The following is a 26,579-nucleotide window of genomic DNA, read 5'->3' on the forward strand; positions in this document are numbered from 1 at the left end:
CTGTTAACACATGGCTCCATAGAAAAAATATTTTTGTATCTTCTGTAAACTGCCGTCTGTGTGATGTGCCCGAAACTATTGAGCACTGTTTCATTAATTGCAAAGACGCAATTCTTTTTTGGGATGTGCTGCAAAGAACTCTAAAGAAAGACTTTGTTCTAAATTCGTACAGTGTGCGGTATTTTGCTGTTACACAATCTGATTACGAACCATATGACATGTTTTTCCTTATTGGACTTCATAGGCTTGTGGAAGACACGCATATCGGATCGCAACGCTGAACCTGTTGTTCCACCTAGACTCCATTTTAGCAGAATGATGCTGCAACTGAAGGACACTTATGATGAAAATGACTTTCAACCTGATTGGTTTCCGTTGGTGACACGGTGCTTATTTTTGCCTGCCTTTTAAAAATTGTGTCTTCTGTTGTGCATCTCAGCAATGGCTGAAGGAATTGTAAATAGTCTGTGTACATAACCCTTTTTGTATAATAAATACCATGTCATAAAAAAAAAAAAAATTCTCGTCGTGGCCGAGTGGTTAGCGTGGTGAGCTAGTCACTGATATGCCGGAGGACGGAGTTCGAAGCGCGCCTGGTGCATTCAATTTTTTTTTCCTTTTTTTTTTAAACTGTTTCAGGTTTTTTTATGTACCTAACTTGTTTCGTTACTTTTTACATTTTAATTTTTATCCAACGCTTTTTTTTCTCCGGGCGAACAGTGCCGCCAGTGCGGAGCGTCCCAGTATGCCGCGTCCCAGTGCGCCCAGTTTCCAGCGTCATACTGGGACCATAATCAGGTATGGCGCTGGGCGCTGGCACCCAGTGGCACTGGTTTTTGCAATAGGGTAAGGCTATATGTATATATATATATATATATATATATATATATATATATATATATATATATATATATATATATATATATACATATATATCCCCAAACCCCGCTCCTTATATACACAGAACAGCGTGTCGACTGTTATACGCTGGTGATTGTTTTGTCGCTATTAAAGAACCTCTTGGTCTCGTATACCCCTTACCCGCCGTTCTGCTATTTTTCGGTTTGGCATTAGTGGTGAGCTCTGTTGCTCTTTACGACCCATAAGTGACCAACCGTTATGTTAGTAAAGCTAGGTTCTTCTTTCCCGTAGTCTTCTTCGGACTTGCGGGTTTTACGGAAACATGAGGGAGATCAAAGACAATTTATTTATTAGCGGGGATAATAAACAAAGTATTAACAACGACTTGCAAAGGACAAGCTTTCTGGCCGCCCTCCGTAGCTGGTGGAGTTCCAAGAAAAGCTCCAGAAAAGCCCAGCTCCAGAAAAGTTGACTACTCAAAAATAGCGCTGTGGCGGCGGAACAGAAAAATGTCGCCCACACTCTCCCCAAATAAAGTAATAGGTACAAGATAGAGCTCTCCCTGAAATCAGTTTGGAGCTTTTCAAAGGCTTCAAAACTGATGTCAGGGTTTTTTCGTACATGCAGTTATCGTCCGATTGCTTAACATCGCGTATTGCACGTCATGCGCAAATGCCCACTTATTAAGCATGACACTTCCTAAAACAGACCGGATGCCAACTACCAGCGCAAATGAATCTTGATACCTCTGTCGCGCATGCCGGCTCGTGACGTCATTCAATTCCTATGTCCTTCCCACTTAGACACGCTAGAACACCGCGCATTTCCGTAGAGCGCAAAGTAAGGTTTCTATCCAACTTGCAAACAGTCGGACAGCAAGTAATAGACGCATGAAAAACAAATAATGAATAAAGAATGCAACGAACGTGCCAAACCTTACAGTGACCCAAACGCGAGTAATATTGTCACGTGCTTCGGGGCGTCAGAAAAGGAAGAAGAGGCTGGGGAGAAGAAGCAGAAACAATATTAATTTTGGGGGTAGTGATGGAAGCTGTCAGAATTGCAAGACAGCTCTAGAGAAGGAGCAATACAAGCGCTGGACCATGTATAACAAATGTTTCAAGTTTTAAATTACCCTGATGCGTGTTTGAGATGCACGTGACGGTCCGGGATGGGAGATGCGTTGTAAAACGCTCCTCCTTAGTGCCAAGTCTATGTTCTCCGAGAACGCACTGCGCATGAATAACGTGCACAAGGTCGTCGAGGGCAGGAACTTTCATACCCACACCCTTCGCGCATCGCCTGCTGCACAGGGGCAAGTTTTATGCTTCAAGCTCTCGCACAATTAAAAGGGCCACATTCTGCACCATAATACCACGACTCATCTCAATTCCCCGGGAACGAGTCGAATCGGTGGCAGTGACGTTTATTGCTTCTTCACTCGGGGCAGACGTTCGCGCGGAAGGGCGCTTCTAATTCCGTCCCGGCACATGTATCCCTTCCTCGACGGACAGCGCGCAACGTTAGTCCAGACGGAGGGAGGATGGATCACGCGCAGCCAAGATGGCAACGAGCCTGTCATTTGGTCGCCCGCGACCGCCGCCGGTTCGGTTTGGGGCGGAGAGGGAACTGTTTATGCCCTCCGGGCTGCCGATGGCGGATCCGCCGACGAAGAGTGACGTCTTAAATAAGCGTCTTCCCCCCACCGCAGACGATGTGGGGAGGCCAGAAATTACACCAAGGGCTACGCAGCGTACCCCTGCTCTTGTGCCACCATCTCCTGTAGTTACGTACAGCCTGCTTCGGAGCTGGTACATACCGGGGTGTGCTGGCCCTTGGCTCTACGCAATGCAGGCCCAGATTCGATCTACATGACATGACTATACGACGGAAACCGTGGAAACCTGTTTGGGCGTCAGCCGACTGATTGTTTCCAAGAAAGGCTCCTGTTTTTGTTATTCTTTTATTCAGTATACGTGGCATCGGTGCAGATGAATTCAGGGGTTTTAATCCGCTGTTCCGGTGGGGCGGCAAACGTGGTCGACACAAAGCTGAACATAGGAGTACGTTGTTCCAGCTGCGCTGCACATAACTCCAATACCGCTGAAGAGCCCGCGCCACATGCTGCCTGGTTGGCAGCAAGTGTTCTAGCCTCTTCCACAAAAAGGCGGTGTCGACGGTCCAAATCCGAGTGGGCTTATACAGTGGTTTTATGAGTGTCACGGTCTCGCTTGTGCGGGTGAATTCTGCATCGCCTGTCGTCGCTAGGGGTGGCGGGTACGCTTTCTTTTCTCTTTAGGTACATCCGGGGGCGTCTTAGCGGTGTCACTGACCTCTCGAGAAACTTCAAGGTCACCATATGAGGGCAGTCTTACGCACGCTCATGCATGACTTCGACGACCTTGATATGGTAATAGCAATGAACACATGGTTTGTGCGAATTAATATATACGCGTCTCGGTATAAGAGCGGGCGATTGTAGTAGAGAAAGGAGAAGATGACTTGTAAAATACGCTACAGGTGACCTTCGGAATCCCACTACTGTGTCCTCACGTGAAACATAGCTTGAACAGAAATATTGTTCATCTGACATGTCCCGTGGTCTCACGACGTCAAATTCGCGATAATCAATCATTGCTCGGCCATATCAAGTGCCAACGATGCATTTCCTTTTCTTCCGCACTATATAACCTACCAGCTGCGGCAGCTTGTCCTAGGTTTATAATTAGTTCAATTTCAATTTGTCTCACATAGTTGATTACTTGTGGCGGCGGAGGCTGTTGGCAGGGGGTTTTATGAGGCCACTTTTGAAGTGCCACCACGTTTCTCGCCCATTGAGTCTCCACTGCATCCGCATTAATAAAAGCGCCAATGCACCGGTCGCACATTCATCGTGTGAGTTAACTATACAGGGGCGGCTGGAACAGGAATTCTATCGTATTGTTTCGGTTTCACTGCGAACTGCACACTACATCGCTATTAGCAATCCGCTGTATTTCTTTCGGTTTTGACATGGCCTTGCTTGTAAAAAAGTGCCGTTGTTGGCAACAAATATAAGGGCTCTGAGTGATATGTTCTCAAACAAGGTTTCTGGGACACCTTATAATGATAAAGTAAATGTGGCATATTGCAAGATACTGTAATGCACATGTTGATGGAAATGATCTAAGTTTCAGGTATGTAGCAACAATTGCATTTAATGTTTTTTTTTCTTCTACTCACACCGATGAATTAAATTGCCACAAAAGCCAATGTTCTCTCTTTTGAAAACAATTGTGCGGCACCTGTGGAATATTGTAAGATACTTTGATACGTACGAACACGTTGGTAAATGACCTAAAGTTTCCACGCAAAGGTATCTTAAGTTAGTTACAAAGGTAGTATATTAAGATACTTAAAGCTGAAGGTCTCAAGTTAGTAAAAATCTGCTTCTGATGTTTGTCTTCCGCTCCCAGTGAGTTAAGCGCGCCATAGGAGACCGACCAGGATGAGTTTTTAAAAATAAATATAAGAACTGAGCAGTTGGACGCTTCCGAACATGGATATTGAGCGTAGTTGACCTCGGTTATGACAAGGTGCGCGCATCTTCGATATAACCGAGGCTATGTTTTCGGTATATCCGAAGTCACGTTGTATGCGTGCATCTTGGTTATAATCGATATCACATGTTCGTTATATCCGAGGCCAAAACCGAGGTTACGTTTTATACCCCAGATCAAGGCTAAATCCAGGAATAACGCGAAACTCACGAATGAATGGTGCACAGCTAATGCCCTGTAAAACTATAAGCCTGCCGAGTGTGCATCTGCAGATACATTAATTGTCATGATGTAGTTGTACAAAACGTAAAAAATAGCACACATGAATGAATTGTAATTTGAGCAAGGTTTCGCTGTTTCCGCTTTGCGTGTTCCACTGCGACCTTGGAGATAACGAGTCGCTTTGCTTCTGTTTCACTGTGATTTGCATATATATATATATATATATTAGAGTTTGCCAGTGCAGGGTATAAAGATTTTATCTTCAGTGTTCCGCTCCTGCTAGCAGCATACGAATGCCGCGTGTATTCTCCCGTGGGGCTACTAAAGAAATATTTCCCAGGCTAATACGGCCGTAGAAAGGTCAATAATGTAAAAAAGTAGCAACACAAATAAGAAAAAGGTCAGAAGTTTGAACATTTGTTAATGAAACGCAAATTAAAGAAAAAAATTCATGAAGAAAGGGTTTTTTTTTTTTTTAATGATTTCACATAACTAAATTTCTGCATTTTTTCCAGCCCCGACTCGTTGGCTCAGTTGTTAGTTTGCTCGAACACTGGGCTCCGGGCTCTATTCAGCCGAGGCGTCCGAGTTTCGATGGAGGAAAAGGGCAAGTCGCCCGTCTACTGTGATATGCCGGTGCAGGTTAAAGAACCCCGTGAGGACGAAATTACCCGGAGCCTTCCACTACGCGTCCCCGAACCCTTACATCCTGAGTAGATTTGTGAAGTTTAATGCCGTGAAACACCATTCCTCTTTTTCTTCTCTGAAACTCATATTTGCCGAAAGCGCTTCAACGAGCCAAATTTTTCGCGTGTTTTCCTTTTGAAAAAATCGTAAAAAATAATCCCGAGTGCACTATGGTATATACACTGCAGAAATGCGAAAGTCTAAGCATTGCTGGTGCACACGGTGCATCACGTTTGCTCTCATTATCATCATCAATTTAATTATCCGTCATTATCATTGCTAATGTCATCATTGTCACTAATTGCAGTGTCATATTGTCATCGCTTCTTTTATTCTCACGGTAGACCGGGGGAATTATGATGTGAGCTTCACGATTCCGGGCGTGGCGCATTAGTTAAAGCGCTTGCCTGGGGATCCAAGGGATCGAGGTTCTATCCCCACTGGAGACAGGATTTATTCATTTAACTATCTTCCTCACGTCATCATGGGTTATGTGACGACGTCACAATCTTGCGGTATCCCCCAGAATCTCGCGACGAAGGGTGACGCTTCTCGTGGCCGGACGGACAGGGTCATGGCCACGAGGGGGTTGCTACGGGTCTCACCACAACGCCCACTCAGTGTTTTATTTGAAGTAGAGAAACGTATTAAAGAACTCTTTCTTGGCGGGGCCCAAATATTTATCGCTAACGCTGATACATCGACAATTAATGCATTGCTGCTGCCCTCCACAGTCTTGTAATCTCGTGCGGTGCTACTTGTGCATAGCAGCGCACAGTTGAAAGAAATTCGAATTAGGCGGGTACGTGACCAGGATTGGAAGCAGCGGGTATTGCAGAAAGCTTTGAAGGAGTGCAATGGAAGGGCCCGAACAATGACCGGTCAGAACAGGTGCTCGGACTGGCTCCCTTCCAAGGGAGGCTGCTTACGAACGAGCTAACTCAATAGTCCGCATCAACAGCTGCAGTCCTCACACAGTGGGCCGCTCCTTTTCTACGCTGCATCCTCCTCGCGGTGGACGAGCAGTCTTCGAATCAGTTCGCAGGGAGCCCAGGAGAAGACGGTAAAGCGCCACGATAATTGCACGTGGGCGGCGTGGGGAAACCCGACCTCTTGCCACCTCATCCGGGTTCTCCATGAATCTTCCGCCACGCCGAGAATGTACTTCATGCGAACGCCGACTCCCACGCCTTCGCGCATATTATCCCGTTACGGCCTCTTGACTCGGAACGCGGGACACGTGTCCGGAATGACGCCGAATTGGGGGCCGGCGAAGGGGTGCTCAGCTGTCTTCTGTGGGCCCATGCAGCGTCGCGGATGCTATGCAGTTTTCTGGGCGCTGCTACGACATCCTCTGTAAACCAGTGTTGACGTTTTCTAATCCCGAATTAATATAGGCCAGTTAATACGCGTAAATGGCTGCGCCCGTGCTTTCGGTCGATGACACCATATCAAAGATGCAGCGAAATTTCTAACTGCTCACACGCACTGTACGAGGGCGAATTTCTACAATAGCAGACTCTGGTCTTCTACATCGCACACACTGCACATTTTAAGCAAGACACGGCTCATTATGGGGTCATCAAGCCTATATGATGCATCGTTTGTTGTCGCTTTAAGATCTAATTACTCATTCCGACCCGAGTGCGCGTGCTGCTGTCTAAGATTATTTTCGTTTTTTTCCTTTGCCTGGTTGTGCTGGCGGTGCGCGAGCCAGAAGAAAGCGTCCTTTTTTTCCACCTTCCGTCTACGCATGGAAGCTTCGCCCAAGGCTTCGTGCATCGACGCCGCTAACAACAACGCGTTCGCGTGCCCCGTTGCGCCCAACAGCTCCGGTCTCTGCCAGCGCCGGGACCTCCTTGGAAGAGAGCGTGGCGCCGTGTGTGACCGCGCACATCACGTCCGCGGCGGGGAACCGCCATTAGCACCCGTGGTGCTGCAGCCGTGCGAAATGTAACGGCAGTGTGTTGGGTGGATACCAATGCCGGGCAGCCGCCCAGTTGATTCATGTACGGGGCACCAGCTTTTATATCGCGGTACATTCCTCTATATAACGCGTCCAGCATACGCTGCGTTGTTCTTATTTAGGGCGGGCGTCGGCTGTTTACCGTATATGCATGCCTGGCCTTCGCGAATGGACAAACTTCAGTGACGGAAAGACGGAAGACGTCGTCCGAGGCCGATGCATGCTGCGCGTAGATGTGATTTTTGATTGCGTGACGTGAACTGGAATTCTATTCCGAAAGCTAACAGTAATAGTTATTTCCTCTTTGCTTTCCTTTTTTTTTTCTTTCTTGCTCACGTGCATTAGTCGGCGGGGGTTTGAAACATGAAACGGAAGAGAAACCATATAGCTCTGGTCAGTGAATCGGGGAGTCATGACTACTGCATATGCAGGAGCCGTCAGAGCAGGGCCAGACTATTCGAACCACTTCCAGCGACGCCAGACAAGTGCCCATCGTGCAGAGCTCGAAGAAGGCGCACGCGGGAGACCTCCCGCGCATACCTTATGCGTATGTCGCGGAGAAAGCGTAGTTTTCTTCCAGACTAGGCCCGCTAACAAGCACGGCGCATACAGATTGGCAGTATAGAAGGCACGCGGGGCATCAGAGTCAAGACAGAAGCTGTAAGCGCAAACCTTTTCTATACCAGCACCAGTAGCAAGAAGAAGACACGTCAGAAAGGGAACACACTAGCGAGCACCGTTTCCCGTGCTCCGCTTCATCTGGTATATGCGGCAGTGAGTGGCCCTTAACCGGCGTGTATTTCGGTCGGCGCGCAGGACGGTTGTCTGGACGCCTGAAGCAGAAACAGTGTATACCTTCTTCGTGCGCGCGTGCTTGCATCCTCCTGTTTCAAGCGTCGTCAACGTTCCAGAAGCTCGTGCCGCTTTTAATACGCATATTTCGATACAGGAGACGAGGGCCAGCGAGCTACATCGATGGCGGCGGCGATGGTGGTGGTCGGCTGGCCGCATTTGAGGCAACGCGAACGTCTCTGTCTCATTCTGAAATCATGCGGTGGTTCTTCCCGAGACTATAGGTCACGCCAACACGGACGGGCCTACATCGCCGAGCTGGGAACGCCGTCATGATGCTCAAGAGGCACCCTGCGCACATAGAAGGAGGAGGCGCGCGGATCGGGGTAAAGAAAGAGGGAAGGTAGCGAGTCAGCAAAGCATGAAAAATGCATGGCTTTCGCCGTCGTCTTTCTAACTTGTTCCCGCGCTGCTACTGTTGCTGTTGCCATGGCGGCAAGTGGGTCCCCTGCGCCCTGCAACGTTAGCATCTCGGCCTGGCTCGCCACGTGGCGACGGCGGCGACGACAGGATCGCATTTCATGAGCACGCCGCGAGCTTCCTCGATAAAAAATCGACCATCCCGTGTGCACTTCTCCGCTACCACCATCCTTATTCTTCTCCTCGCCCTCATCTGAAGACCGTCGCCCCGCCGTCTCGAGCTGAGCCGAGGTGGAGGCCCATATTTTCATGCTGAGCTATCGTGTACGGTGGTCCCCTTGAGATGTGAGGGTAAAAGGAAAATCGTCGGCCTCTTTCAAAGCAGTACGTGGATGCCGCTACCACAGCCAAGACGGAACTAGCAGAGAAAGAAGAGAGTGAACGGGCAATATAAGAGAGAGAGAGAGAGAGAGGAATAGGTTGTGATATGCCACAGGCGATGAAACGGGATGAGGGGAGGGAGAGGGATGGGGAGCGCTAATGATTTTCCAGGAGGCCCGGCCCACCCCTTCAGGCACTACCGCCAAATCTGTTCCTAGGAGGCCTAATGTTTCAGCACCCCCGCCCTATTTGAAGGAAGCGGAGCCGTACCAGCCACTATAGCATGCAGCAAGCAGCAAATGGATGGCGGTGCTCGTTCGCTTTCCTCGCTTAATGTGCGGGACTGTCCTCATCACGAACAAGGGAAATCTGTGTTTCATTGATTGGACATACATATTGGTGCGAGCCAGCGCGGGGTGCTTGGTGAATGGCGTTGCGGCTTGCGCATACAAATGTCGGGCACGAGACCGGCGCGCGTGCGCCCCTTGTGTTATGTACACGCTCGTTCTCCTTCAAGATCTGTGTCGAGTTGGGTGTTATCGGCGTGTGGAACCACCCTACCCCTCCGCCATCCCCGGAGAGACCCAGCAAGTTTCCTGTCCACAGACAGCGAAAGCAAATCACCCGAACGCGGCATTCCCGGCTATAATGTAAGTCTTCCTAATGAGTTCTTAACTGATCTTCGAGCGAGCGACGTGGCTGAAGGCGGTTCCTATCCGCTCTCAACGCTCAGACCGAGTTATTCGTCATTCTACGCGGTTTGTTTCTTTGCTTTTATCTCATGTCCGCGTATTAAAGCGGAGAGAGCAATCGCTTTTAGCGCCGCCTTCAGTCACCGCGTATATATCATGAGCCCGTGCGCGCTTTTCACCGCGTCCCGATCTGGTCACGTCCCTATTTTAGTGACTCGTATAATCGCTCCTGCGTCTTTAACCCTTGGGACAATGTCTATTTTTGCTCCGCGCAAGCGCGCACACTTGAATACTAACGTTTCACATCAAGGTATTTGTTTTCTTTTATATATATATATATATATATATATATATATATATATATATATATATATATATATATATATATATATATATATATATATATATATATACATGTACATGCACGCACACAGTTGGCGAGTCTTTATACAGTGGTTTCAACATAATGGCGAAACGCGATACGGCTCTAATTTGAGCGTTCCGTCTCTCGTGTAAGCCGCTGAGCTGCCGCGAAGTCGCTATTCGTTCTCGCACTGCGTGCTTACAGCGCGTATTTTTAATCTCTCTCCGAGATATTGAGCGAGGAGATGCAGGAAACACCGGCGGAGGGTGCGCGTATCTCGGCTCGCCAGTGCGTGCGCGTATGTGTGTCCCGCACGCTCGCGACGGCCCGGCCAACAATAGCTCGCAAATAGGTGGAGATTGATGGGACGACGCGCGCTCCTGAATGAATTTACCGGGCCGGGTCCCTGTTTACCCACTGGTCGAGGAACGGCCCGGACCGACGGTGGGCGGTTCGCGATGATTTACGATTAGCCACGATTCCACCGACCGCCGGCCGAGAGCGCCAACGCGTGCGCGTGAGAGAGCACACGTGAGGCCGCGGCCAACCTCTCGGCAACTTCTCACTTAGTAAAGGGAGGGAGGACGATGCTTGTCGTCCTCTTCTTAGTAGCCTTCTCATTCTCCCAGCCTGCTTTTATTTCTTCTCGTTCCCGTTGCCCAAATAATACTTGTTTCTTTGTTCTCCATTTATCACTGGCATCCACGTGTCTGCCGGCGGTTAATTCGCAATCTAGAATTCGTTCGGACCACTGAGGCTGGCGGATTTATTGAATCGCCATTCGGGTGGAAGCAGCCATTCTATTTTCGTATAGTGAGCGCATTGCTGAGCGGCGTTCGATCCTCTCGCCGGGCGGTGTGTGCGCGTGTGAACGGTGTCTTGTTTCGTACAGGCTTTCTTGTAACGATCATCCACTACTACGTGCCCGCATTATATATACTACGCGTGCTCCAAAGAAGGCATGGCTGGGAGGGGGGTAGCAGTTTGCAGGTCTTGGTGCACCATGCAAGGCTTGGTGTTCTTTTCACGGTTGAACGACCAGTTGAGCAAGATGGGGGAAGGGGGGTGGAATTGGCTAAGCAGCGAGAGCGATTATCCCCCCGGCAGCAGCGATTTTGCCGCGTCTTTTTTCTTCCCCTAACGTCCTCTTCTTGCTGATTTCCCCTTCAGGTCGGCGGCGCGAAGCTCCTGAGAGAGCAGCGCGGTGGTGGTCGAGGCGTGGCGCGTGCGTGAGCTGATCTAGTGCGGCAGTCGAATTGCGCGACAGTGCATGGGCAGCCATGAACTCGATCCGCACCGTCGGGACGCGCTCATGCGTCTACGTCGTGGGGGTCACGACGCGCCTTGTTGTGACGGACCAAAGGGCACACACACATGGTTCCTATAACCATCTATAGCTAGTCGTTATAACTCAGCCGGTTGGGGTCCCTTCTTGAAGGAATTGTCCCTTTTTCCGGCTTTCATCCTGTCCGACCGCGTCTGTGATGCCGGGGACGTTGCCAGATTTCAAAACTGCGACGTGCTTCTTCTGTTGTTCTTGAATTTGCGCAAAACATTATCTCTGGCCAGCTTTCGTGTAGCCATTAGCAACAATAACAGCACGAATGCTAAAGCGTGTGGCTAATTGGACGGACAATACGGGTACGCAGCGTTGAATTCTGTGTCCGACACCACAATTCAAGATGATGGTGATGGAGATATGGCGACTGAAGATGGCGGGATGTCTGCCGGCACACCATCATTATTTTGGGACATCCTGACAAAGCTCCGCAGCACTGATGGTCTCATTCGAAGCATCTCTCTCGAGCGTGTGGAAATTGCCGGCTGTATAAGTATTTTTTTAAAAGCTGCAAGTCATTCGTCGCATGACTTAGCTTTCTTGCCGCATCCTATACACCCCATGCATCTTCGTAAGCGCAGTAGCGTGGCTGTAATTATTTGTGGATACAGTAGTTCACAGTCGGAAACCTGCGACATCATTCTGCCAGCAAAACGTTTTATCGTAGATGTGCAACCTTACGTCTACCATTATTTCCAGGCACATGCTTACCGTATTTGCACACATGCACATCTGGCACCCGGCGGAAGCGGGATATCGAAGCGCATGTTAACACTGTGTCTAGATATTGTATTTAGACTCAATCTGGCTTGTTTTATCGACTCCGACTCATTTCGCATGCAAATTTCTACTTCCCGTGCGGAATGATTAAGGAGACACTGCGGACCACCTCAACCGAATCATCATCTAAGAATCGATTCGAAGCCTCTTCCTAGACTTAAGAATGTTGCTCCACTCAATTCAAACCGTGAAGTCTTTTTTTTTTTTTTTTCTGGATGCTTGTCATTAGGCATTGTGAGAAAGGGAGAGGCCTGGATGCGGGAGAAAGAAGACGGATTATAGACTGGTGTCACTTAAATATTCGCAAACATTCCCGATAAAACGATTATCCAGTACTTGCTTGTTTTTTGTTTCTTTTATTCTTTTTTTTTTCGCTAATATGCCCTTCGGCATATCCACTTGCGATAGTCGCATTCAGTGTCCTACCACAAGCGTACTTTCCTCAGGAAGGGTTGCCTCACAGAAGCCGCAACGTCTTCACCTGTAGGACTCCGTTATAAACGTGTTGAAAAGGACTGCGGTGTGCCCTAGCCCACGGTGATCCGCGAACGAAAATTCGCAGTCGACGCTCGCAGTTTACTCGCAAAATCAATCGGTGATATGGAAGCACTTGTTTTAGATAGGCTCTGTTACTCAGGGGGCAACTTTAGCTTTCGCCTTTCAGAGACCAAATAACCTTGACCCAAAATTGAGGCGCCCACCGAGAAGTGAGAGAGATACTGCGCCATCTATTCATCCAAAAACCAACTTGAACAAAAATATTTCAAAATCGCGGAATGAAAATATGGCGTTAAAGGCGCTGTCTCATCTATAGCGCATACTTATCAGAAAAAAAAAAACAGCGCAAAAAAGACGAGGACAAAGACAAGACGGCAAGGACGGGCCCTGAACTTACAACAGCTTTTATTGTGGAAGATTTCACTCTTATACACATTCTGTACAGCTGTGGCTATTGCTCACGAAATCGCAAATAGGTGAGCTCTTTTTGGGAAAGGGTGATAGAGACGGTGTTGACCCAGCCCTCCTCCAGACTACATATCTGTTCAGATTCTGCGATTTCTCTCGTGATGCGTTCCTTACCCTTTCAGGTTACGGAGGTGTTATCAAGTGCAGGTGAACCATCCTGGCAGGTAAGACGATGACTTGCGAGGAAGCCTTCAAAACATTTTCCCTCGCGAGCATTTTTGACGTTCCTGGCATGCTCTCTAACTTTTCGTAGCGATAGCCACGGCGGTACAGAATGTGTATAAGAGTGAAATCTTCCACAATAAAAGCTGTTGTAAGTTCAGAGCCGGTCATCGTTTCGTCTTTGTCCTTGTCTTTTTCGCGCTGCTTTTTCTGAATAATATATATCAACACGCCCAACTAGTTGCATTAATCAAGTTCGTATACTCTTATTTTCATTCATTCATTCATTCATTCATTCATTCATTCATTCATTCATTCATTCATTCATTCATTCATTCATTCATACTGCAGACCAAAAGCTGGCCCAAGCAGGAGGGGCAATACAATACAAAACATGACAATGTAGATCACAATTGAAAGTCATGAAAAAGATGCAAGCTGTAGCAGTGTCACTAAAACAAATAAAATATCGCACTAGCACAATAACTAACAAAATAAAAGGAAAAAGCGAAACTCGAACGACCTCTTAATTCAAACCGTGTACAACCGTCTACAACCTTCCTGAACCTTGCAAAACCATGCTTAACAAAGCTTTCGTTTGTAAAATTAGATTCAAGCTGTGCTTAACCCCCACCAATTCAGCGAGTCTTTCTTCTCTCTCTCTCTTTCTCTCTCTCAATATATATATGTATATATATATATATATGGGCTACTCTCTCTCTGCATATACTATCTATTATATGGGCTATGAATGCCCCTTTTAGTGAGAGCTTTCTTTTTGAGATCATAACTCGTGCTGTTCAAAGATACCAGCCTACTTCAGCTCCTCCATGCACCTTTTAGTAAAGGTGCTACAGATCATACGAATGAGCATTTCCAACCCAATTGCATCGCCGAACGATTATGCTGGGAGCTGTGCTTGGAAAGACGCTCGTTCAACACTGCGCAGCATGTGTGCTGATGAAGAGGAAGAGTTAGTTATTGGCGGGGCTTTTACCGAAGAGAAATGGGTACTGCAAGGCTGTGTTAGGACAACAGAGCTCTCGTCTTCCTCCTTTCGTCACGTCTGTTGCAATGTGGCCCTAATGCTGCATGTTTCACCAACTCACCCGTCCGCAGAGTTGAACAAACTTTACCCTATAAGGGATGGGAGAACGTAGCAGGGTGCTGCAGATGGCGCAGATGAGAAAGGAAAATTAAAAAGGAAAAAAAAAATGATTTAAAAAGAGACCTTTGCAGGCGATGCCTTTTTTCCAAGAGCGAGGGTAGCCCGGCTGGAAATATTGGTAGTAATGCACTTTCGTTAAGCGGTCATAATTTTCTCGAAGCGCTTTTAGCGCAGATGGTGAAGCGCAAAGTAGAGGACGGGGCAGCATGCGTTACGATACTGGCGCTCTCAAGGAGCGTTGTACGCAGAGCCCGATTCTGTAGCAGAGCGGATGAAATATGTCTGGTGTTGTTATTTGCGCTTGAGTACAAACTGCCCTTGCTGGTGCGAGATTTTAGGTCGCACTAAATGATAGCACTCTTTTCTGCCTTGCTGCACAAGGATCATGCCTCAGCATGCTCGATTTCGCACATTTCTGAAACACGTTATTTGAGTCGTTAGTGTTCGAATACCTGACTGAAAAGCCTTCGCACTTACGGTCTGTCCCCTTGTTGGGCGCATCAGAAACTTTCATCGGTCAGCAGTCAGCAAAGAACCGAGGCGGACAAAAGCACAATTGCCCCCCCCCCCTCCCCCCCCCCCCCCCGCGCCTGAAAAAAAATAAAGAAAAATAAAGAAAGTTGCTCTTCGCCTGCTTACTGGTCTCAGCAGCAATAGCATTCGCCGCCCTCTTTGGGAACGCTTACTTATTGCAAAGGGGGACTCATCGACGGTGCTGAGTCACGCTCATCAGCAGCTGCTGCGTCACTTCTGTCGAATGATGCTGACGCGACGCTAACAGCGCTCGCCTGTCTCAGCCCCAGCGACAGGTAGAGGATAGAAAATGAGATACAATGAGGGCATGATTGGGATTCTGCGTACACTGTGTTTGACTTCGTACCGCTTTAGACGACTCTTGTGTACGGATACCCGTGTGCAGATACGGACTCCAAAGTGTTATGAACTTCGGAACTGCTTAGTTTTGTTCCTTCTCTCACTCATTTTTAATGCTGAAAGCCACGCCCACCTTGGCAGCAACCTTCTTCCCTTTTCCCCTCATCCTTCTTTTATTTGAACTAATCGACCAGCCAATTTTCTGCAGCCGGGAATAATATCCTGAGAAGCGGCTTTTATTCATGCAAATATATCTGGAATTAACTGTCCCGGAGCCTCGTAGGGGCTGATAGCCGTAGCAAATGACTCCGAACTAATTTCTAGCACCCAAGGCTCTTTATGCGAACTGCAGCGCGCACGTCTTTTGATGTTTCGCTGCCATCGAAATCCTGCGGTCATGGCAGTGTTTGACGTCACTAACCTGGTCTTACAAGGTGGATACCATAGCCGCCGTGGCAAGGTTTCCATAACTCGCTCATGACTGAACGTATTTTTCAATTTCTTCTTCTTTTATTTTTTCCTTGCGTTCCTGGCTACCACGTGCTGCTTACGATTCATCCTGGTATCCTAACCTCCACCACCCTCATAATGTATTGCGCAATTTAAATTTCAGTGCACAATACTTGGGTTCGTTTCATTTTCTTTAATCGCATAGTCCTCTTAAATCACGTTCTACGTAACTTTTCCAGTCACAGATATGAACAGATAATTATAATTTCGATTTGAGCTTTTTTTTTTTTAAGTGCCGTTCGTGTTCCTGCTTAAGGATGATGATTCTCCAGTAAAACAGAGACTGGGCTAAAATTAGCCGGTGAGGGCATCAGATAGCAGAGCAGAAGAAAGGCAATACGCAGACGCACTGAGAATGAAAGTACGGTATAAGGAGACCAGCACCCGCAGGCAAACGACGAGAAGATGCGATCTCTTCAAGAGGAAAAGAAAAGGAGGTGACGAGACACAGACGAAACATCGGCGGATCAAATGCGCAGACCACCGCTCCACCCGAGGAAATATCACGGCTGTCCCATTAATCCCGCGCCTCGTCACCTGCTTGGCAGACCCGCAACGCCGACGGCGGACGCAAGGCAGTGAAGCCGTACTGCGAGGGGCAGCTCAGGCAATCGCGTTTTAGTTCACCCAGCCTCCGCCGCCGTCGGACAAGGCGCCACCGACGCCCGACGCCTTACCGCACGCGCCGTCGCTCGCCCGCTCGCACATGCCGCCGCTCTGCTGCCTCTGCGGCACACACGCACACACCGAACGCGCGCCGCGCCGGCTCCGCTGGGATCGAGTAGTGTGTGTGCGTGAGTGGCGGTGAGCGAGGTTCTCCTCCTTTGAGAGGCGCGCGGAGTCTTTCTCGCCGCTTCATCCCGCGTGAGTCGCGCACGAGTTGCTCCCGCTGCTCTCTCTCTCGACAGTCGCACTCCGCCGCCGGAAATGTCCGCGCATCGCCGGCGCCTGGCTCGCTACACGTGAGCTGGGCACGTCTCGCGCGACGTTCGGGTGCTGTTATAGGATGCCGATGCCTGGACTGACAGCGCCGTCGCAGCGACCGGAGGAGCGACGCCGGCGTGGACGGTTGGTGCCCGGGTGGTACGTCTAGGTGCGCTAGTGGCCGAATAGCGACTTTGTTTCTCTGGTGTTGCTTATCCGCGCGACAAGTGGGTGCTGAGTGAAGTTGCTGGGCGCGGTGTTCTGAGACAGGTGGTGACACACGATGGCGATGACCATGGATCGACGGCGTCTGGAGTGGCTCGTCTGGTGGTGCGCGCTGTTGACTGTCTGCATCGGATATGTCCAGGGACATTCGTTCGTCGACAGAAGCGCCAAGCAGCGGGTGCAGGCGCTGCTGGCGCACCAGAACCCCATCAGTGCGTTGCGGACGTCGGCTCCAGTGTCTCCGGTAAGGCTCTCCGTCTCGACAACGGTCCTGCCGGAGGGCTTGATAATATTTGACTTAGCGCGGCGATAAAGCGGCAGTGCGCTGAATTTTCTGCGTTGCGAGCATTATGCATGACAGCACATTACATACATTTTTGGCAACAAATTCTTGTTTGAGACCTTATTCCAAGTGGTCTGACCGGTGTACGCGCTGGCGATGTCGAAAAAAAAAAAAGGGGGAACTTTTTTTTTTTTTTCTCGCTTTTATCATGCTCTACAAGGGGCAGTGGCCGCGTGACATTTAAGAGATTAGCAATCTTGATTTTCCTGGAACTGCTGTGCGCATTCGTGTGGGTTACGCAATAACAACTGTTTTCGTGGCTATTTTGCTTACGTCGGTAAGAAAAAGACTGGCACGCCCAACGCTTCCTGCTGCCTCTGGAATATGCAGCAAGGTGTCGTATTTATGCTAATCTAAGACGATATAAAAAACAAAAACAAAAAACACGCTGCATTATTTTTACTTGCCAATATATGTTACACGCAACTGACTGGCGAATTTAAAAAACTTCTCGGTCTGTCTGAAGCCACATGCTCCTTAACCTACGCCACGGTACGGCGATCGAACAACCGCGGAATTCTGGGATAGGCGTGAGGACGTACAGCAGGTTTGGTCATAGGCAGACGGAGCACGCTTTTCTGTTGAAATTAAAATCACGCCTTCTGCACTGGAGATACGAAAACGATATTTGTCCAAGTGAAAGGGCAATGTTGTCTACTACCGGTATGCACATACCACGACTGCCAGTTTAAATTTATGCAAGGCGTGAAAATGTTTTGAAAAAAATAGGGTACTCCGTGTACTTTTGTCCCAATCGGCACATTGCAGGTCCTTTGCGAGCCTTCTGTTGTCACAACGACCTCCAGTCATGACAGCCCTGGCGCGGAGCGTATCACATTTCTTGTTGAACTGTCAGTAATTGTATTGTTTTCATCGAAGCAAATCTCATGACAGCCGCAAAAAGATAAACTGCAGGTCCTCCTATGTCAAGTGAGCTAAAAAAAAAAAAAAAAGAAAACAAGGCTAAACCTTAACAGCTAAGCCAAGTGCGAATTGGAAATACTCAGCGCGCACGGACGAGGACAAACACGAGTGGACACACGAGTGCTGGGTCTTTGTCCTCAGCCGTGTGTGTTGAAAACGAACAATATCCAACTTGTCCAACCCTCATTACTTCTGGGCTAAATGTAATTGGTGTTACAAATAGGCTGCGCGGAGGCAGCATTCATCGCGTTCAACCATGCTCCCTTTTCCTTATTCACTTTATTATTAATATTAATAATTATTATTAATATTATTATTAATATTATTGCTATTATTATTATGCAGGAAGGTTGTGGTCTGTAACGGACTGGAAGAAAACATACATTAAAATTGCTGAGTAAGCAAATACCTGCTTTCGCTCATGCAACTATTTTTTCCTTTGCAAGCAGTTATTTTATCCCTGACTGTTCGCCTCGGCGAAAGGTTCCCACGGGCTATGTTTATTGCCGACGAAGTGACCTTCCGTGCATGTAACTCTGCTTCGATCATCTTCAAATCGCGCATTACGCGGTCGTATATATCACAAGCTCTTAGGCTCTCCGGCCCCTATCCAGTCGTAAAGTTTCTTGTTTGAGATTGTCGACTGATCTGTAACTGGGGTCAAAAACTTGCTTATAGTTGTTTTCAAGTTTTCCTGTGAGAGAAGCGGAACACGGAGAAGGCAAGATGAAGCTGAGCAACGCCCGATGAGGGGCCGTGTCGACACTGTTTCTCCCACGATGCTCGGCTCAGATTGGAGAGCGCGCCGACGTCTACGACGCTTGCCCCGCTTTCATCGCGAGCGCCGCGCGATGGCGAGATTTCCCAGCGCGTTGCGTTTCACCGACGCATCCTTGGCGCGCGCCCGCCGGCAACAACTCCTTCAAAGCGTTGCCGCTGCCGGAGCTTGCGTGTCGCGCGAGTTTAGGCGCGAAATCGGATGATGTGTCGGCGGCGGCGGCGTTAAAGCGGCGGGGGTGCTGCTGCAGCCATGCGTGTCGGCGACAAGATTACACGCTGGCAGAAAAACATCGAACCACTCGCGTTGTTTGTGCTACCCGCGGCACCTTATAGTAATGTGGGGAGTCACTCATCTGCATTTGGTGTTCGTGCTGTATTCGTTCGTTTTGGCGTGCGCGTGTGTACGATTATTTTTCGCTCTCTCTACTATGCTGCTGCTATGCTGATTTCGTTACAGAGTCACGGGAGCTATGAGTTGATCAGGAAATGTCGGTCTACGTGTCGTACACCTGTACAGATCGGTGTCGCTTCTCTGCCAAGTGTTTGAGACTTGTCCGCTGCATTCTTTACCAGAGAGCTTCTCGGCTTACGACTATACGCTTTGATCGGTTACGCTTGGTGTGGTATGAGGCTTTCTAGCAGAAGTGGCGGCTCGTAGTCAATATGAGAGTCACTGCGGGAACCGCGCCTCGGCATGACGAGGAAAAGATGGCACTGGCTTTACGAGGCGTTTGAACGAGCTTCATGACAGCCGAAGGCGATTCGTCGGGGTTATTGTTCTCAATAGATTTTTTATTCTTCGTCTCTTTCAGGATACGTTGATGGATTTATTACTGAGAAAATCGAGTTTTATACATCTGCCCATTACTGGAGCGTTGGCATTGCACTGGCCATGTGCAGGGCCGGGCTTTGCCAACGCAGCGCCAATATTGAGGCCGTGCATGGTTAGTGCTGCTTAGGGAAATCGGTGTGGACGCAAGCATTTTATGAAATCGGCCGCTGGCGGCGACATTTAGTTTTTAGCCACATTCGACTCGGTTAACACTTTTGTGTGCAAAATGAAAACTTCAACTAACGCCGACAACGTTTTACTTGTTTGGAATATCTTAACAAATAGAGCAAAACCAAGCTAGCGAAGACTCACTTTTTGGGCCATTTCGTGAGGATCATTTACTGTGGAGTGTATACAATGCTTCCTGCTGTAGGGTTCCTAAAATTTCTAGCTTTCTTTAATGTTAAAGTAAAACAAGTAATTTTTCACCGTGGTATGATATTTTGTATCACATCTGGAATAGATGAAAATACGTTATGTTTGCGGTGGCATGCGATTTGTTAATCATTAGAGCATGCATGATGTATTCATTGCCTATATAGACGCGCCGTAGGCCAAGTGACTTCACTCGCTGGAAAATTGTCTCAATTATGTAAGACCGCATTACACCGGCATATCGTCTTCGATCCGTCCCACACAGCGACGTGTCAAAGCACAATACAACCGGCTGAGAGAGCTTTTATGATACGAAACAGCTACTTGATTGCGCACATTTATTATTACTGCTGAGCTTCTTAGACCATTTCGAATTATGGTCTGGTACAGGTAGAAGACCTGTGCAGAGTACTAAAGTTAACAATAATTATTTTGAAAAACGCTTGACAGAGATGACATCTGCATGCAAATGCGCCATCTATGACTGCCTATAGAGTCTTTGTCAAAGGTTTTAAGCCCAGAGGGTCATCCTCTAACCCATGTTCTGGCGCTCCTTTAGTATTTATTCAAATCATTCCCTCTGGAGAGGGTATGGCAAAAGATCTCACCTACAGGACTTTTGGAAGGCTGGAAATGCTTTACGAGCCATAGGGTGTGGCGGTTGCTGAAAAGCAAACGGGCTCTAAACTTTTAACAAAGCCTGCAGAAATGGCTTTTGCAGGAGCACGCCAGCAATTATTTCTACGCTCGCGTTTTTTGGCGGCAGGTTGACACACATTCTAAACAAGATGAATATCCTTTGTGTTCGACTGCTAAAAAAAAAAGGGTAGCCACAAGGGCGCTTTATAGTCGAAAAGATAAAACGACGCATTATGATGGCTTACAACTAGCAAGGGGTTAAATGTATGCACCGATAGAGACCCGGGCACATTAAAGCACTGCCTTGAGGATGAGCATCTAAGAGACAAAGCTGCCAATTAAGAAACATGGCACTGCAGCGACTATGGTATTTTGACTTAGAGTAGACGGATTCAGAGGTTTGAACCAGTCCTTGGCGATTTTTGTGAACGGAACAAGGGAGAGGGGTATTAATGGATAAATAACAGAATAATATGAAAATGTTCATGTTTCCAAGTGCGCTGCGTGTTAAAAACACAGGGCTGCCTAGTTGGCGAGGTTTTGCATTGGCAATTTCAGAAAAATCGATTTCGGGAATTATGGTAACCTGGAGCGCTTTTGTAAATTGGCAGGCATATCTTTTGTATAACTTCCATACAGCCATTAATTCGAGCTCGCAACAGATTGCTGTAAGCTCTCCGACTTCTATCTCATTGCAAATATCGTACAAATTCTTGCAACCCTAATCGGAACTTCTCAGCACCTTGTGGATGCATATTGACAGGTGGCCTCGTGACTGCACACCGGATCCATCCTATATCGCTGCAAAATCTGAATGTTCTGCCGAAGTCAGTTGGCAGGCACATTTCTAGGATGAGAAAAATTGGCCATGTAAAAGCTTGTCGATACGGCGTGGAGGGAGTATACCTTTTTATAAGGCCCCTTCCTCTCCGGGCATTAATAAATGTGTTTTTTTTTTTTTTTTGAGCATTAATGCCTCGGTCATTCGGCGAGGCACTTTACTACTTTCGTTTAATGAAAACAGAACCCATTGCTGTCTTGTTCCTTGACTGTCTTGCCGGAAAGTGGATATAACCAATCATTGAAATTTCTGTGTGACACCGCGTAGTAAGGTTTCATCTATTAGACGATGGAGGGCAGAAGGCCACAGCAGGGAGTATAACCTAAAGCTGTTGCTCCTATGGGTCCAGAATGGGGGGAGGGGGGTGGGTATTTGGTGCGATGATTTTGTGCAGTCTGCTGCCGCTGTTACGGGAGTAGGTCGCGGAATCGAGATGGAGTCAAACTGGCCTTTAAAAATGCGAACTTCATTAGCGCACCACGGCCTGCAGAGGGGCCAGTGTGCATGTAGATAGAAGGGATTCGACTCCTCCCGACAGCGCTCATTTTGCTCGTCGGACACCCGAGACGCGATTTGAATTGCAGTGCCGTCCAGCAGCAGCCAGAGCTCGAACTCCTGCGATGCCAGCATCAACGAACGCCGAGGTGTGCTCTCTTTATCCGTCTCACTAGCGCGTGCTCCCCGTTTCCAACTCCTCCTTGCTTTCAAGTCCGCTAAACTGTATGTAGCCAGGCTAGAGCTATCGCGCGACCTTCCTATATTCCCTTTTTATTGCATTAGCAATACTACTCCAGGCTTCACCTCGTCGCATAGCTTCGGCCGTAGCCATGGTAGAGCCAAGCAGTTCGCGCGCCTTTGCCTAGCAACTGAAGAAGAAGAAGAAGAACACTCGGTCACCGCAGCTAATGTTTTCGCTCCACATTCGGTTCAGCAGCATTGAACCCTTCTCATTTATATGTGGGCTAGTAGCTTGTGCTCTCGCGTCATACTCTTAAACGATGAGCTTAAGTGTCCCCAATAATGTAGCACCTTACACTGATAGGGCGTAATAGGGGAATAGAAGCTTCCGCCGTTGCTATCGCAATTCAACTAGGGTTAACCAGTGTTAAACCACAACTAATTTTTTTTCTTTCCTGTATATGCGTGAGGGGGGGGGGGGGGGGGGAAGATGCATAGGTTTCACAGAGAAACCCTGCTTTAGGAGCCTGCACGGTAGAAAGAATTGTGTTTGAAGCAAGATAACTACTGTGAAGGGGCGTCATCCCACTTCTGATAACGTGGGGGAAAATGAAAGCAGTTGAGATGAAATCTTCACAGGCGTGGTATTTGAACTGTGCTTCAAACAGGTTTGCAAGAATTGTCTCATGAGCACCGAGGCATGCTCACAAAGTCAAATCATGCCCAGCGTACATGCCTGTCTTATATACCTTCCAGAGGAGGCTAGCTATTTGGCTACTCCGAGTGCACACGACAGCCACGCCGCAAGACGCGCTTCAGAGGGCACGAAATTTACGGAGCCGTATCATTCAGTCTTCTCCACTGACTTGACCCAGGAACTTAGTTTAACTTGCATTAATCAGTCACAAAGCTGTGACACCGAATTTAACAAGGTAGAACGAGAGGAAGAAGATAGTTTACACGGTATGAACGAGCACTGAACAAGGGAGGGAGCACTGAACAGGTCGAGCCAACGTTTCGACAAGTGGACTTATCTTCGTGGTATTAAAGTTCGTAGCACTAAAGTTCTAAAAGTGTGCATAATAATTTAACTAAAGCGAGAGGGGGGGCCTTAAGTTCTAAGATGCATGGGGCCGTTACTTAATCCTGAGATTTCGTCACAACGAACATTCACCGCATGCAGTCCGGAACTCAGATGTTGTCAATGCCTCTGGGGGTCTGTTCTAATCACTGCCGATTGTGCAGCTCTAAATACGGCACATTGTAAAGACCTCTGTTCGCGAGGAGATATCTGAAGATGCATACAGTCTGGAAGCTAATACGGTCGTATGAGCACCACTGGGACTCCGTTCTCACAGCAAAGCGGAATTACTCCTTCAAGTGCTCGCTCGTTGTTTCCGCTCCGTCTCACCCTTTGCTTCCCATCGTGCGGCACCCTATAGTTCACTGTGTCTCGCCAGGGGGAGCGGGGACCATATTTTCGTCCGTCACCGCCGCGGCGTCGGCGCCGACGGACCCGCCTCGAAGCGCGCCTTGACGTCTTGCCAAGCCGGGCACTCGCGTAACATCAGGCGATTGCGCGAGATGTGCGGCTATTTCAAGAGGGACGCGTCGGAGGCGCCGCGGCGACTTCCCAAGGGGGTCTTCCATTCATTCGTTTTGTTTAACTTTCCTGTTTTCGTTGCTCGCTTTTCTTCCTCCGCGTATTATGTTCTTCAAAAGCATTCTCGACGACTCGAAGCCGCCGCGGAAGCTTTTCTGCATGATTGCATTCTCCATCCGTGAGCGCTTATATACATGCACACGTGCGCGGGTTCCCCTCGCGCTCACCTCGGTCCGCCGCCGCCCGTGACACGCGATGCGTGCTACGCAAGATGGCGTCGCTGCTTTTCGTGTGTCGGCGCATCGTTCATCCAGAAAGTGGGCAGGAATCGCTGCAGTAGTCGATGTAGCCTCTTTTCTTGCCTCGCTTCTTTTTTTTTTTTTTTTTCCTTAAAAACTCGCCGCCCCGAAGGCGAGCTGCGAGATACTGTACTGTGCTACATTTTGCTCAGAAACGAAGCCTGGTTACTCCTGTGGTTTGCAAAGTAACTCCGCTACGCCGACATCTGAGCAAAGACGTGTAGGGTTACCTTGCTGCGCATACACGCCAAAGAGCCTTCAAGATAAGTGTGGCATTTGAAACAGCTCTGCAAAATGATCTTTATATAGATAAAAGGGGATCATGCCGTTCCTAAACCGCAAGGAAATATATAAACTCATTTGGAGAGCTGTCACAGGCCGACCTACTTTCCGTTAGGCGTTCAATTTGCTTGACGTGACAAAGCGAGCGTCGTTTGCCGAACGGGAGCTGGCGCCGAGATGGAAATATGCGTCCCCACGTTTCGATTCCGGACCGTTCCTCATCCTCCTCTCGCCCTCTCACCATCCTGCTTCCCAGCTACGCGTGGTCAGACAACAGCTCAGAAGAGAGAGAGAGAGAGATACGCTGGATAAACAAAACGCACGAGTTGTGTTATGGAGGGTGGTGCAGAGCGTCGACATCACGGCGCGCAACCTTGAAAACATGAAAGAAAAAAAGGACAAAGAAAAGGAGAGTGCAGAGAGGAATACACCCGGGGCCTCAACAAAAGCTGCTCAGAACTCTGGGGCAGCTGTCAAAACGTTGAGCCACTCTCGGGCTTCCCGTCTTCCTTTCTCGTCGCGCATGCATGACTCGTGCATACCCATGTTGCGGTGGTCTCCCCGTCACCGTAACGGACCACTGCCCGCTTTCATCTCCCCCCCCCCCCCCCCACCCCACCCCGCCCCACCCTCCTTCCCGGCTTCTTCGAGGAGAGCTCCTCCATGAGCCCTGTTTTGCTGCACGAAATGGTAATTCGTCCGACTGTATGCATGCACGAACCTTTCTCGAGGAATGGCTGGTCCTTGTGTCAATGCGCTTTCTGGAGCCCCACCCACTTTTGCGCGGCGAACAGAAAAAACGAATACACACAGTCTAGCTTTTGCTCCGCGCTTATGGGATATCTTCCTCGGAAATTGGGAGCTGAGGAAAGGGGCGGGGGTCAGCAGGAAAGAGGGGGATCAAGCCTCGTGTTCCGCCGAATTGCCGCTGTCCTTGTGGTTCGCTCATACCACGCACCAGCGCGTCTGCCGGGGCGGGCAGGCCTGCACAGCTCTATCCGCCCCATGGAATGACTCGCTATTTGTTTTCGCTAGCCGGAAGCCTCCCGGAATTTGTTATGTAACTCCGAAGTGGCCTCACACTCGCACATGTGCACACATTCAGCGGGGCATCCCACGCGCGCTCAGCGCCGTGTTTGCTACGCTATTCTCTCTTTTTCTGAACGGTGTCTGCTTAACGCTGCCTGCTTAACGCTGCCAATAGGCCTCAGATGCCCCCGGAGGCCACGTCAGTGTCTTCACCACGAGGCTAGCGCATCTCGAGTTTGTTTGTGCGTAGTACGTGTTCGTCCCGCGCCACCTCCGTGGCCCACGATACCCCTCGCTGCTTGTCTTCTCCATGGCTGCTTCTCTTTTAGACGCGCTTCTCTATATAAACACAGTGCGTGGCGTGCGCGCTCCCACTGATGCTGCTGCGTATGCGAGAAATAGAAAGTCTCGGTCGGCCCGGGCAGTTGTAATTTATTTTGCTGCTTATCTCTGGTAGGCACGTAATTCCATGCAGATTGTGGCCGTTACGTGAGCTGCTTCTGAATGCGCGGGTGAGGCGGCTTTCCAAGGTGCCTGTATGGTTTACTATATATGCGGGGAGCTTGCGGCGTTAGTCGGCCAAGTGAAGCATAGCTCCTGTATCTATGGCATGTAAATTCCTTCGTCTTGGCAATACGAAGATTGCGTCGCATATTCAGTGAATTGGTCGGCCTGCCGGCTCCGATAACTTGTTGGCGGCCTTACAGAAGTGGTATCTAGCTGGCTCGTAAACTATTCATACTCAGAGGCCGAAAGTGTTGATTAATGAAAGTGTAGTTTGCTGACTCCGGATAAATATCCACCGACGGGCGTCCCTGACCGATCGCGAAATTCCAACTACACGAGGCATTTTTGCATTTCTTTTCTATCGATACGTTGTCGCACCAAGTGTGATCGAAGCCGTGGCAGCATGCTCGGCTGCTTAATGCGACCGCAACTTAATTGCCAGATGAAACTCTTGCGTGCCAACACGCTCTGAATTCTAGATAGTTTTAGATTACAGAGCAGTATATAGCTCACAGCAACAAGGGGGCATAGTGCCCAACACTATACAATGCCGGATTGAACCTAACATTCAACATG

At 48.8% G+C, this 26,579-nt stretch overlaps 1 protein-coding gene across 5 annotated transcripts in view; it reads left to right on the plus strand.

Annotated features, from left to right (window-relative positions):
* Positions 1-26,579, plus strand: part of LOC146191068 (uncharacterized) — a 423,874-nt gene that overhangs the window by 275,620 nt on the left and 121,675 nt on the right. For 3 of the 5 annotated variants that reach the window (XM_084601530.1, XM_084601529.1, XM_084601531.1), the window contains exon 3: positions 9,386-9,518. The exons of 1 other annotated variant lie outside the window; for it this stretch is intronic. In XM_084601530.1, coding sequence (XP_084457656.1) covers positions 9,386-9,518 — 133 coding nt within the window. Of the gene's footprint in view, positions 1-9,385; positions 9,519-16,436; positions 17,116-26,579 lie in introns of those variants that run through there. One more of the 5 variants, XM_084601527.1, reaches the window with a different exon arrangement.

This window comes from Amblyomma maculatum, chromosome 4 (assembly GCF_055883805.1).
Source record: "Amblyomma maculatum isolate TAMU_Amacu chromosome 4, ASM5588380v1, whole genome shotgun sequence".
In the NCBI taxonomy this organism is placed as follows: domain Eukaryota; kingdom Metazoa; phylum Arthropoda; class Arachnida; order Ixodida; family Ixodidae; genus Amblyomma; species Amblyomma maculatum.